We start from the raw sequence: 14071 nt of genomic DNA, 5'->3' as shown, positions 1-14071 counted from the left end.
CGCCAGCATAAGTAGTAGGCAAATGAAAAGTTGATCATCTCCATCTTCATCCCCTGTAATCCGAGCTTTTTGCCGAATATTCTCCATGGCTGGCCTAACGAGCTCTGTGCAGTCTTATCAGACGTCAGTACCTGTTGTACCTCCTTCCAACGGTTGTTCTAGGAACAGCAGGAAGTGTTTGGTGGATGCCCATGTCGTCTGGAAGCTACAGTGCTCACACTCTTAAACCGACCATGTGGGGTCAACTATATTATGCCATGGATCAAGCCAAAGAGCAATTCGCCCCCCACCCAGAAAACCCTATTCTCTGTGCTCATTCCCTGGCCCATAACCATCTAACGCTCCTCTGATGCCATCAATAAGCGATCATATCGGACCTGCGCCCTTCAGCACGTGTGGGAAGCCTTTTTCGGGCAGTTAAATGCTGGATTTGTGACGAAAGAGGAAGGGGTGTCTTGTGGAAAGATCTTCATGACGCTGTCGAGATGGTAAAGATGGTACAGACCAGTCGCATGGAGATGAGCTTTGAATTGTGCGTCGTTGCTCTGTCTCGTTCAATCCAATGCAGTCATGACCAAGGAAAAGCCTTTGGACTTTCTAGCTCCCTTGGACGTGGCTCTTGCTGGATCTTGCAGAGCGATAAAGATTCTGCTAGCACTTCATGGAGCCTAAATAGATAAATGGTCTTCCAGCAGGTTATGTATTCCTACCATAATACTATTACAGTAGGACGCACCTTGGTCGAGTCCGTTTCAAAAGGAGGCTACACGATCTCTACGCGCCAGCCCTGCGCCTCCCTCAGCAACCGTGCCATATCGTACTCGCAATTTCGACAGCTCGTCCCTCGCGGTTGAAGATTTTCTCGCTTCGTTGACGACAGATCTGATATCCTCGGTCTGACTGTTGATGACGATCTCGCTCGTGGTGCCCATCCGCACATTTGCCAGGTTCGCCTGGGCGTGCATAAAGCCACTCAGAGCCGCCACAAGCACGACGCTGGCCAGGACCAGGGCTGGGGGGACGAACAAGAGCCAGCTCCGACTCGCGTCCAGGCGCAACATGGGCAATTTGGACTCGAGAATGCCGCTCTCGTTGGGGAAATGCCGCATGATGGTCATGGCAAGGGCGCCGGAGCCGATCTCGACAAAGTTGCGCAGCACTTCCTCCGGCCAATCGTATGAGGTTGGACTCGTGGACACGCTGGTCCATGCGACAGGAAGGGTAGCTGTGAGGTTCCCAAGTTGTTTTGGGGCCAGAACGCCCGGGTCTGTGAAGGTCGGGTAGAACATGGGCTGTGTGCCGTAAATGCTCACACCATACACCTCGACAGCGGCAGCGAGCCAGACAGAAATGCAGCCGCTACATGGCTGGCCGAGCGTCTCCAGCTTGGAGAGGGTCATACTTGGGGCAGGGCACTTGGACTGATCCTCCCAGGTGCATACGACACTGTCCTTGAGTTCCACGTCAATGTCGCACGCCAGGGAAGAAATACCCTCGATATACCCGAGTTCCAACATGGCCTCAGTTGGCCCGTTCTTGTGGCCGCCTTCAATGGTGCCATTGATTGCGGCAAACACCATCGTCGTAACAGCTCTCGTGTCGCTGAGCTTCCTCCACCGGTCCACCCAAAGCGACAACTGTGGCTGTTGCCGGACCCAGAGGTTGGTGGCAGACATGTTGACCTGGACTGTGAACATATCCGAGTATTCCGAGGTAATGTTGATGGGTGAGGCTGAACATGAGATGTTTGTGTGCGTTTCGATAGCATATGCGGAAAATGCTCCAACCGCAGAAAGATTGGCGCGATCGATGATGAAGTTCCGTTGGTCGGGCATAGGCTCGCTACTCAGGCCATTGGACCACGACGTATAAATCGAGACCGCGTCTCCAGCTGCACCGGGAAGCATGCCGGGGGGGTTCATCTGGAATCCATCGAAGGCGAGACCCATGCCGCCACCAGCTGAGTGATTGCTGTAGTAAGTCGTGGTGACGTTAGTTGCCGAGTATACGTGCCCGACAAAGATGGAGTTGGTCAACTGGAGAAGCGCAATGAATGTGACAGTGAGCAGAACTGCGACTGGGCCGAGCCCCCGAGCATGCCACAACGCCCACGGTGACGCCGTGAGGGATCCCCGGGTCAAGGCCAGGTACAGGTCAATGTCGTCCAACAAGAAGGTCTTTGCTGTCAGCGCCGGCCAGAGTGTCGTCTCAGCAACTTGGAATGTCGCGTACGCCATCATAGCGACCGAGGCGGTATAGACGGCAGTGATGAGGCCCTGTACCTGGCCTAGGTGTGCCACAACTTTGGCAACGAACTCGGACACCGAACAATCGAGTGCCCAGTCTGGACAGACAAACTTTTGCGTGCCGAGCCAGTGCGTAAAGGCAAAGCACCCGATGGCAAACACCGTTCCGATGCTGAAAACTATGGAAATCGAAGGGCTGTGCCATAGAAAGCTCCGTACGCTTCGGTCAGGCTCTTCAAACTGCGGTATCTGTGGGAAAATGGCTCAGAATACATCCGACTGGACGGGATCGAGGACATGCATTTCTTACCCTGGCAGTCTCTCCATTTCCCAGGAGCTCATAGCTAACTTCACCAGGTGCTTTCGAGGTCATTGTACCTAGCTTCAAGGTGAACGGGGTGGTGACTGCTTCTCCATGCAAAATGGGTATCAGGCTCCATGGAAAGCATTCTGCAGAGTAGGTGATTCACCACGGTATATAACCATAGATACTGAGTACACGTCGCACAAGTCGGCCGAGTTCCAGAGTAGCAGAAGCAAAAAGGATCCACGTCCTGGCGCCAGCGTGAGCCAGCACGTCGTTGCAATTCGCAGGATGCGCCAGCCGGGAGATCCAGCCCGCGGCTCAAAATGTCTCAAAAAGACAGCTATGTAGAGCACCGAGCGGACACTGGCTCGGGACACACGGCGTCTACTGTACCTGCAAGCCTGTGTTGGACATTTGACATGGCCTTTTATTCGATCTGGCGCTCTCAGCAAGCGTTAAATCAAGCATTCATTGGGCAAATCATGTTGCTTCACGCTTGGGGGTTTTGGGGGCGAAAACATACAGATGTGGGTGTTTGGCACAGCACGGTGAACAAAGCCTTGCGAGTGGTACGGGTACAGCTAACCTTGCAATCCGCCCCATCAAGCGGAAGCATGTTTCCTCTGCACGGGCCGGCAGACTTCCCGTACATAACGCCGTCTTGCAGAACATTTGTAAGGCAGGAAAAAAAGGACGTTGAGTTCTCGAGAGGAGATGGACGAGGAATCCGAAGGAGGTGGTCAAGTGGCTCAGGGCTCGAGCCGAAAGATTCCTACACGAAGGTGCTTCTCCCACCAGGCGCCAAGCGAATAGAGCGCAGTGCAATTCTTGCTTTGCCGTCGGACAAGACGGTAGGGAAAGGAAGACGGCGACCAGCCTTCTCGCACACTGTACCTTTGTAGCCATCTTTAACCGCTGGGTAATAGCGGAAAGCTATTGGGGCCGCCATCTTTTTCGCAGTTTTGGTCTTTGCGGCCATTAGCACCATGTGCTTTGGCTAACACGGACTTACCAAGTACATCGATTCTTGCCGGAGACGAGATTCCCCACGCTACAGTCACGAACTAGACCTCTCTTTGCGCCCGGACGACTCTTTCGGCGCAGCTACCGCCCGACCACCTACTCTCACTGCATGAATCGCCCTGTTCTGTTGGGAGTCCAATGCTCGTCAACTGCTGTCGGCTTCAGCCCACGTACCGAGGCGTTCTTGACACATCCTTCACCTTTGGCACTGTGTCGGTCATGGTGGCCAATGTAAAGGCGAAGAAGCGGCAAGTTTAGCCGCTGGAACAATGCTGTCTCGCCCTGTGATTATCAACCCTGGAGATGATTCCTCGAAGTGCTTAGGCGAAATTCGTTCACCGAACGCCCAGCTCAGACCGACCTCAGGTGGAGTCAACCATGTACTGTGTATACAAGAGTTTCAAGGTTTGCGAAGCTGCAGGCCTGAAAGCCCGTTGAAAATTGAACCGCACGAAGTTCCGCTTAGTCCTAGTTAATCTGTTGACCTTTCACCCCCACCACTGTTTCTTAGTTCCTTCAAGCCGTGTATCTTCATCATTGTTGGTCCAATGTTCTTGCCGTGTAAATATAAGGCATCCCTGTGGCGAACGAGATCGGGCCGAAAGCATCAGGGCCGCATTACCTACTCTGCATTCAAGAAACCGTCGGGCTCGCTGTTGTGTCACTTGCTGCGATATTCGGTTTCGTAAATTTTGCTGTTACAAACGGCCAGAATACAACAGCGGCAGCCGAGAGGTGACATGCAGACGATGCGAAGCACGTATTGGAAGTACATGAAAAGGACGGTTGTGGTTGTGGAGTTCGACTCGAAGAATGTACAGCCTGCAAATCTGCGACAATACTTCATGCGGGCCGGAGAAAGAGCATACTACTCGGGAAGCTGGTATTGGACTGAATATCATGTTACTCTCCAGTCAGAAATCGCCAGTTGCAGGATACACATGTAACAGTAGCCATGTGGGAGCATCACCATGCCTTTTGAGCAGGTCAACTGGCGGAGGTCACGGGGCCGGGCCCTTGTCGCGAGAAGGTCCCCGAGCCCGCCTTGACGTCACATGCAACAAGTTTGCTGCCTCCACCCATCAATGGTCTAACCCAACTGAATATTGATATTGCCGGTATATAAATACAACCACCATCATATTGATATACGATAGGCTGGCAGTCGGTGTCCTCAGTTAATGCCGGTGGACCACAGTTTGCCTCCCGGGGGCGAGTAATGGCTGAAACGAGTGAACCAAAACGTAAACACCCTTTTGTGCCGATATAGAGCATGTCTGCAGCTGTCGCTGGTGTGCAAGCCCCCCCAAACATCCTGTCGTCGTTCCATTTGGCTTTCTTCATCTTGTTGGCTGTTACTCGTTCGCCGCGCCCTCCTCATTTTCTTCCCTGAAGCTCCTCCTTCTTCCCTCCCTGCTCAGTCGTTCCTCACTATTGCTCCTCTAAAATATGTCATCACATATTGCCCAATCTCTCTCCGCCCTCTTTCTCCAGTATAATCCGTTATGCTCCCAATAAGTTTCCCCAGTTGTTGGATGGACCTTTTTCTCGAACCACTTGGGTCTCCATTCTTCACCTGCGGCCTCACGTTGACGACGCGCTGCACGTTGTTTCTCTTCGACACGATTCTTCTCTGTCGCCGCGAAATCGTACTCACCGTCCTCCATGGCGCGTTGGTCGGGCCGCAGACGCGTGTCAGTAGGAGGGAGGTGTGGACGCAATGAGTCGCTGACGGCATTCAACGTTACTACGAACGGGGTAAGGTTGAAAGGTATTCCCTGCGGACGATGATGTGCTTCCCAGACAAGGAAAGCCTGTTGTCTGTCGTATTGAGTTCCCCTTCCTATGCCGGGGTGGAAGCGACCTTCTCCTACTGCTTCGTCCTCGAATCCTTCCGTGACCCGAGCGTATATTTTGTCGTTCCATCTCCCGCCAATACTCCATTTCGTGACGCCATCGACGTCCATGACTTTGCCAAAGACTTGGTACGCGGAACTGGCCTTCCATCCGCGTTGTTTGAAGTCTAGGACGCAGACTTCGCCCGTAGTCCAGTTCTTGATCTCCATGGTACCATAATTATCCACTGTAGGATTTCCAGTAATGATGCCCACGACAGAACTTGTAACCTTCTTCCAAGTGTATAGTTCCGTCGGACCACCATCTGAAGGGCGAAGGTGCAAGAACCAGGTACCCAACGGGTTGATGTCGAATGACTTGCCGTAGAACTTCGACTTGACAGCGGATTCGCCCCAGTAGTCCCAGCGAGCAGATTCCGCATACGCAGCACCAATGGGAGGATGGTGACTGACTTGCTCAATGAAGAATCGATATCCTTTGTCGGGACGAACATACTCATACGTCTCGCCTAACAGAGGGTTGAATGGCTTTGCAACACGGCCGATTGTGCTGGCGTATTCCGAGGCTGCGAATGCAGCAACATACACAAGCCGCTCAGTGGCGTCCGGGCGATCTGCTGCAATGTCGAGGAGATCCGCATATTCCATGTCTTCGGCGACACGCTGGAGAAGAGAGGTTGGCTCATTGAACGAGACAGGTAGAGTCATCTTGGTCATATCCTTGCCTATCATGGACTTGAGAATGCCCCAGAGAGATATCTTCGGACGATTGTCGGCATCTAATTTCAGTCTCTCGCGAATCCCGTCTTCATATCCGACGTAAGATGCCTCAATTTCCATTTGTTTTCTGGCTCTTTCGTCCGCGAAGGGCTCTTTTTCTTCTTCCAAGGTTGAAGGGACGTGCACTGGGGGAGGACTGAGAAGAGGTGCCTCGACCACTTCTACCTTGCCTTCGTCAATAGCGTCGAAGAATTCCTCATCATCCCCAGACTCAGAATCAGAGAGATTTGTAAGCTGCGCAATGATGGATTTCCGTCTGTTGCCATCTCTTGTCACAGATTTTCGGCGTACTCTTGTTGAGATTTGAGCTTCTGCTCGAAGGTCTAGTTGATTCTCGACCGCTTCCGCGAATTGGACGTGGTCTGGAGATTCTTGTTGAACCATTGAACCCGGGCGGCTTGCAGGTACCGATTGCCCTTCGAGGGCCTCCTTCAAAGCCCGCTTCGTTCGCTTGCGCTTGTCCTCTGACTCGGCGATCGACCTCTTAAGATCTTCGTGCTCATAAGCGATCTTGGCCATGCTTTCTTCCCACATTCTGCGAGCATCAGCGTCTCGATCTAGGCGGTATTGCCAGTAAGCATCACGATCTCGAGCAATCTTCAGTAAGTCCGCAACCAAGCCATTGAGACTGTTCACAGCGGTTTGATAAGTAAGAAGAGCCTGCGAGACATCTGGATTGGATAGGGTTGTTTCCGCGTGAGACGACTGCCGAGCGATCAAGGCATCAGAGACTCGTGCTAGAAGATCAAGTTGCAACGTGGCAGATTGTGCAGTGATATTGAATGCGTCTTTACTTCCCGGTTGTTGGACTTCATGACTGCTAGCATCATCCCCATCGGCATCCTCTTCTGCATCAATATTCACAGCATTGGTAGGCACTCTCTGAAGATCCTCGCCTTGAACGCTCGCATCGTAGGAGTCGTATGCTGATCCACCTTCAGCATCGGAACGAAAGCTTACCTTGGAGGAGCTTGCTGCCACTCCCAGCGACTGGGCTGAGTTTTTCGATCTGCTGACTGTCGCGCTGAGGGTGTCAGATGTATCGGTTCGGGCATGCCGAAGGCTTTCGGTATCTAAAGTGCGCCTTTTCTCCTCTTCTTTTGCTTCATCCTTTGTGAACTGGATGGCATTATTGAGAGCCCAGAACCATCTTTTTGCCTCGACGACATGATTAGCCTTCAGATGGTACTTGACTGACGACTTGCCGTGAATCTCAAATCTGGTCTTGTCCTGCGGATCCATGTGAAGTTTTGCGATGCGCATGTTGATAGCTCCTCGACAGGCTGAGCCAGCGTCATCTTGATGCTTGTAATAACTGAGAACTCCTTCTTCCAGAACAAACCAGCGTAGTTTATATCCACTCGTATAATTGGTCCATTTCTTGAGATATCCTTTCATTTCTCGCGCGTCTTTACTCGTGTCGCTGTGGCCAGTTCCGGACTTAGCTTGCGACGGATGGTTCCCGAGAATTGCCTTTTCCTGTATTCCTCGCTGGGCAGCGGCGGCCGCGGGCGACTTCTTTAAGATGGCCTTTGTCCGATCGTCTTGGGTTACGTGCTGCGGGAGTCTCCCTTTACGATCCCTGCGAAATGGATCTGCCCCATGCAGCAGTAAGATTTGCGCCAACTGGATGTCCTTCTTGCGTGCAGCCTCGTGCAGGAGTGTGCCACCGCTCTGAACTGTTGCAGGCTCAGTTGGTAACTCCAACGCGTTCACATCAAGAGTGCCCTCAACTCGAGGCTCCATCAAGACGGCCTCGAACTTCTTGTAATCACCTTGGACCAACGCGGCATGTATTTCCTTGATCTTGTCATCTAGGAAGATTGAACGAGCTAACTGGAGCTGTTGGAAAATCTCTGGAGTTCGCGCCAGATCAATGGGGAGCTTTCCTTGCCTGTTCGCGATAGCATCGTTGATGTCGGGTATCTCAAGGAGGTCTCGGACAATAGGTGCGCGGCCGAGCTGAGCAGCCAAATGTAAAGCGGTATTTCCCTCCTTGTCCTGTGCGTTGACATCAAGACCTTTCCCTTCTCTTATAACATGTTCAACCACCTGAGGTTCTGCGCATTGGATGGCTAGATGGAGTATAGTGGTGCCGGGAATGGGTTGGGGATTGGAAGATGACGGTATGGATTCGCTGATTGCTCTCGAGATGGCAGCACTGTCTTTGCCTCGGAGAATTTCAAAGACTCGAAACGTGCGAACAGAATCCTCAATCGAGCCACTCTGGCCGGACGAAATGCCTGAGGGGACAGGGTGCAGGTGATGCGACGAGTCTGCCTCCTTCGAATATTCGCTAGAGTCCATGGCCGGCTGAGAGTTTCTGGTGGTAGTCGGTGACAACGGACTCAATCTTGGGCCATCTACCGGAGTCAGAGGAGACGTTGAGGAGAAAGGGCCGGTAGTGGAGGTGGTTGTGGTCACGGGCGACTCAGTATCTGAGCCGTTTTCTCGAGGAAGGTTGTCGCTGCGAAGGAGGTTGAGGACTCGAGCACTCTTGGAGCGCTTGTGGGCAGGTCTTTCTGTCATATTAGTATGGAGGGCGGGGTGGAAGACAGAGTGATGAGAAAGCGGGAGATGGAGAGAAAGTTAGATACAAGGGTGGAAAGCCACTTACATTGCCAAATGGATGGGCGAAGGCGACCTAGTTGACGGCTCCCTGCGTCTCTGAGGGAAGGATTTCATCTTTCATCTCTCACCCCGCCATTCCTCCTGATGATTGGCGAGACTGTAGCCGCAATCGATTGCGACAGGTCGATCAGCCAATGCGTCCAGCGTATGCACAATGACGAAGGGAGCGACGGCAGAGCTCTAGCGGCGGACAGCTGAAGGGTCGGAGTCGTTCAAGCTCAGTGATTTAACATGCGCCTTTAGCATTCCCCGAAAAGGCAAACCGGGTGACTGGTACTACCCCGTACATAAAAGAGATGGGCGGCAACTAGGTAGCAGCGAGAAGGAGAAGGACACAGCTTTATGAATACGCAACAGTGGCGAGGATAGTGAGATGGCAGTGGCAGTGCCTTGTAGGTGAGTGGGACTCTCGAAGCACCATAGTCGATACGCCTTGCTCTAAGTACGCACACGTTATTATGGAGTACACATCCCCATTGCGTTTTCCAATCCGCAATTTTCATCCATCAATGCTCCGTCACAAGGCCCGCTCTTGATGCCTACGAATATCATCCGCTCCGTCGCATGTGGACCGAGTCCATGCGCACCAGAGCCTATTAGGCCTATCCAAGGACCACGATTATGGAAGCCGCCCCGGATTTCGGATCGCATTCGACCAAAAGTCTAGCCTGCAGCATTATGAATCTGCCAGAATCATTATGTGAGGCTGCTAAAACGAGCGAAAAATTATCCCTTCGATCTATGCAAATCTCTCAAGAGTCTGGTGATCAAGCTGCGAATGCTCCTTTTCTTGTCCGCCGGAAACTCAGACTCTCATATCTAGTTTCGTCTAACCAAGCAAATCATCCAAGTCATTCCCTAGAGGCGCGCTAGGTTTCCCTTGACTTGAGGCCGTGTTGGTAGCCATGGCGCCAGGCCTTGTAGCTGTCGAGCTCGCTGCGGACGCCGCTCCCCAAATTCCCGCCTGGCTCTTCGCTTTGGCCATGGTCGCTAGATCTGGTCCCTTCTGCGGCCCAGTGGCACCCTTAACCCCTGCTTTGCTGCTTGCACTATTCCAGAGGTCCCCAAATGCATCGCCTCCTTTACTCGCGGCGGGCTTGGACATGGGTTTGCCGAGTGATACTGCAGAAGTGGTGGACATGTACGGAGTGGCTCCGCTCAAGGGAGTTGATGCGGTAGATGTGGGCGTGGGCTGCGGATTCGTCGACATTGGAACTGATGTGAAGTAGTTGGGTCCAGTGGACCTAAACCCAGTGGGTTGTATAGGCTGAGGAGGTTTCTGTGCAGGTGGTGGTGAAAATGTGGACGTTGTTGGTGACGTTATCGACGAAGTCGTCGATGGGACTGGAGATGCAGTTGTGAAAATGTTGTTGAGACCCGCAGTCTGCCCAGGAGCCACTGGTTTTGGAGCCGCAAACTGCGTGGCCGAGGTCGTAGTGGAAGTGGTTGGAGGGGGAGCAATGCTTGCCAACGGATTTGCTACAGGCTGTGTCGTTGCTGGACTGGCAGCAGATTGAAAATCATCAAAATCGTCGTCATCATTGGCTGTGCTGCTTTGCATGCCCCCAAAGTCATCTAGGCCGCTTGTCTGAGCTGCTGGAGCTTTGTCATTCGAACGATCAGTCACGGGTTGTTCATCGCCAAAATCAAAGAGATCTTGTTCCGGTGCTTTCGGCTTAGGCGCATCCCGTTTGGCTGTTGATGTTGTTGGTGGTGGTGCTGTTCGTGTGTTGGTGGTGCTTCTGGTTGGTCCTGTGGCATCGAAATCATCTGCCTCATCGTATTCTTCAAACTGGTCGCCCCGGCGCTGTGTGCCCGAAAAATCAGTCTCACGTCCACCGAAGCCTCCACCATCGCCGTAGACCTCTCCTTGGTAGCCGCCAAATCCACCAGTTTCGCTGCCAAAGCCGCCATACCGACTACCGCTGGAGAAGCCGCCACCCAATCCCATTCCGCCCTCCACACCTCCGTATTTATGACGATTTGCGCGTGCTTTCTTTCTCTCTGATCTGATGGTATCAACGTCACTCAATAGCTTCACCAACTCTGCGGACCTGTTTCGGACATTGACCCCCTGGTCTTTGCCATTCTGATCGATGTAATGGAACTGGCGGAGCATTCGGAGAAGGGAGAGGTGTGAGCGTGCATCGTCAATAACACGCTCAGACCCGTTTTTGCAAAGAAACTCCAGCAGTTGCAAAGCCTGTTTCGGCATGAGCACCATGGAAATTCGAGGAAATTCTAGGCCTGTACCTTGTATATCTGCCTCCACTCTTCCGCAGTCTTGTCTGTAAACCGCTTGTAGATCATGGGCATGATTTCGTTCAGTTGTTGACTGCGGGAGTTAGCTCGCAACCCAAGACGCAGATGTGGACGACTGACTAGTTGTGTGTGCCTTGAGCGATCTCCTGCATCAGACTTGCAGATGCGCCCCATGGATCTCCGTTTGTGGCTTCTCGCACCTGAAGGAAAAGTAAGGAGCATGCTACAATACTGGTTCGGAGGGTGGCGGCCCACCTTGGCCTCCATCTCGGTCAAGTTCATGACGGCTTCGAAAACGTCAACATCGCCCATAGCAGCTGGGAGATCGACATACCATTCTGGACCTTCCGGACCCCAGCTTTGATGTCGTAAAGGGTCAAGTTGCTAACCTGGTTCTTCAGGCTTTCGAAATCCATCTTTGCTGACGGTGTTATGAGATTGACACTGTGGAACTGGAACGGAAGCGGTGCCGAAAAGAGGTGCGATAGTTTTGCTTCGAAGACAGATCTTATGAACCAAGCGGTCCGCAAGTGTAAAGGCGAAACGACTGCGTAGGAGTTGACTCCCCCCTTGCGTTGTGCTCCCAGATGATCTGTGGGGTTTCCGCAGGCTCAATCGCAGTCTAACAGTCTAGCCAATCATCGCCGGGTGGATTGTAGCCGAGGCGCTAGTGATCTGGTTCTATAAAAGCAACACATTTACGAGGTACACCTTGTGGTATTAACTCCCAAGTCCAACACCCGCTCCAACCCGTCTGTCTTTTTGGATCTCCAAAACCTTGCATTCCATTCTGCTATCGTCCGATAAGGATGGCTTCTGCACGTCAGTCATCTCCGGGTATATTCATGGCATCAAACCGCCGTAGGCTTGCCGGATCAGAGGGGGAAAGTTTGTTGCTCGAGCTACTAGAGCACGAACATGGATCAGGTCGAACTTTCGCGGATAACTCCACTCCTTGCTGAATTCGTCGAAATTTCAGCTTCGGCGAGATGCCTGGCGGTCGGATCCGGCTCTAAGCACTCTGGCATGGGATTTTTGTGATGGCCATCTCAATTGCTCGGAGGCCCATTCCCGTTCCAGGATCAGACACCTCGTAGATCTCTCTCCGGACATTGACAGGTACAGAGTTCCTTCGAATATACGTAGACTATCTCATGCTCCAGAGCTAGCCTGGCCTGCTTGACTTCATCTTCGCAGGGAATATTGCTACCCAATCGTGGAGCCGTATCTGTGATACTCTCATTCGTGTTCCCTCACACTTCCAGCAGACTCGACCTCAATGTCTCTGCCGAAACAGAGTCCTCGTCACTGCCCAACGCCGAATCCGTGTCTGGAGCGTCCCAAGGAGGGATATCTCCTTTATCCGGTGGCTCGGGGTTTGTGGTGCTCCTGATCGTACTGTGAAACCGATACAGCTGTGATTGATACGGTCTAGCGGGTGATGGCGTCCTGCGGTCTAGATGGGGCAATGAGCAGCTAGAAGTTGGCGCGCAAGGCTAGGAGGTTTATGGGCATCACGACAGTAATGATGATCATGTGGACGACTATTGTACTTCTTACCCATTCATTTTGAGGTTTTCTTTGATATTCCTTTCTCATTGCGTCCATCAACATACTTCTATAGATACTGACATTGGCCCGAGCCGCGGCTGTCGTTATCGTTATCATAGCATACTACACTCCAATGGCTTGTTTCTCCAATATCGACAACATGCTGAAACTGAACCAAAACGGATTTCATTCCCCGATGATTAGACCCCCATGCCAATGAAATATATACGTCATACGCAGACATTTACCATCGAGCTGAAATAATCATGGCTAGATACTAATTTTCTAGTAGTGACTGGGTGTCATACCCGGATCTCCTTAGGACAGCTTATTGAACGTTACCTATACACCAATTGTCAGTCATTTCTTAATCGAACGTCTCAACTATCTTACGTTGTTGCCGTTTCTGTTAAAACTGCCAGCAAAACACCAGTTCAAGTATCCTCTGCAAAAAACGTCAGCGAGGCTTCGTTGATCATTTGTAATGACTGACCCGTCTCCTTGCAAAACAAATGGACCAGAATCGAAGACATAACAACTATATGTCAACACCGATCCGCTGTTAGGACACGTACATTCCCGAATGGTCATTGTGCTGTTGACGAGGCCGGATGCGTCGTGTTTGGTGAAGACAACCATGACATTCTTCCCCGGGTTCTTCGAGGTAAGGTCTCCTACTTGAACTTGTGTCCACGAACTTCGAAAGTCTTTATCCGCACCCGAGTTGAAGATAGCGCCAAAAATTGCTGTGCCAACTTGAACTGCGCCCTCAGCGAGATCAGCCACTGCTTGCGCCATTTTTTCGTATCCGGGCAATGTTAAAATCGATTTTCCGTAGTGTTGCGAAGAGTGATATCGTACAAGGCTTTGAGATACTGATAATTCCGGAGATTCTGTATTGTCAGGAATTGTAGGGGCAGGCTCAAGGATTTATTAGAACGGTCTGAGCACTCATACCCATTATTATACTCTTGGTACCAACTTTGGAAAGATAAGGCGGTCGACCTATCGATGCAGCGCGGGGACCGTCCTCGACGCATTAGGTCGGGGCCGGTCGTGGGCTGACTGTACTTCCCGGCGCCCCTGCTGATTTTTTATATCCCCATTGAGCTGTGAACAGAAGCCCTCCCCAGAAACCTGCCCCCAAAATTGGCTTGCGACACGGCCGGAGTGACGTTGAGACGGCGGCGGTTAGCATTCCTAGAGCAGCGATCGACAGGAGGATCGTGAACATGCAGGCTTACTAGCTCCCACTATTCTTATCACTGTCATCGAAGTATTAAGGAAGCATTATCTGGCATTTAGATCTGGACCCTTAACTATTCTAAGATCTATATCGCCAATAAGCACTATAATTATGGGTCAGAATAAGATTAAACGAATCGGGATAGTATGTTAACCTAATCTGTCTCATG

General features: G+C 51.9%; 4 protein-coding genes across 4 annotated transcripts; all 4 read right to left on the bottom strand.

Annotated features, from left to right (window-relative positions):
- Positions 1-752: 752 nt before the first annotated feature.
- Positions 753-2619, bottom strand: Z519_12687 (uncharacterized protein; the record flags this gene model as incomplete). Its single annotated transcript, XM_016770392.1, has 2 exons — positions 753-2495; positions 2557-2619. 2 exons carry the CDS (start codon positions 2617-2619, stop codon positions 753-755), a joined length of 1806 nt encoding a protein of 601 aa, XP_016613370.1.
- A 2399-nt stretch (positions 2620-5018) lies between these two features.
- Z519_12686 (uncharacterized protein) lies at positions 5019-8741 on the bottom strand (the record flags this gene model as incomplete). Its single annotated transcript, XM_016770391.1, has 1 exon — positions 5019-8741. The coding sequence occupies one exon, from the start codon at positions 8739-8741 to the stop codon at positions 5019-5021; it is 3723 nt and encodes a 1240-aa protein (XP_016613369.1).
- Positions 8742-9672: 931 nt separating this feature from the next.
- On the bottom strand, positions 9673-11521 carry Z519_12685 (uncharacterized protein; the record flags this gene model as incomplete). Its single annotated transcript, XM_016770390.1, has 5 exons — positions 9673-11046; positions 11097-11178; positions 11226-11305; positions 11361-11392; positions 11440-11521. The coding sequence occupies 5 exons, from the start codon at positions 11519-11521 to the stop codon at positions 9673-9675; spliced, it is 1650 nt and encodes a 549-aa protein (XP_016613368.1).
- Positions 11522-12974: 1453 nt separating this feature from the next.
- On the bottom strand, positions 12975-13454 carry Z519_12684 (uncharacterized protein; the record flags this gene model as incomplete). Its single annotated transcript, XM_016770389.1, has 3 exons — positions 12975-12998; positions 13050-13101; positions 13150-13454. 3 exons carry the CDS (start codon positions 13452-13454, stop codon positions 12975-12977), a joined length of 381 nt encoding a protein of 126 aa, XP_016613367.1.
- Between the last annotated feature and the right edge of the window lie 617 nt (positions 13455-14071).

The sequence above is a fragment of the Cladophialophora bantiana genome, assembly GCF_000835475.1.
Source record: "Cladophialophora bantiana CBS 173.52 unplaced genomic scaffold supercont1.33, whole genome shotgun sequence".
NCBI lineage: Eukaryota > Fungi > Ascomycota > Eurotiomycetes > Chaetothyriales > Herpotrichiellaceae > Cladophialophora > Cladophialophora bantiana.
The sequence above is the reverse complement of the archived record's forward strand: the minus strand, read 5'-3'. Positions and strand labels throughout refer to the sequence as shown.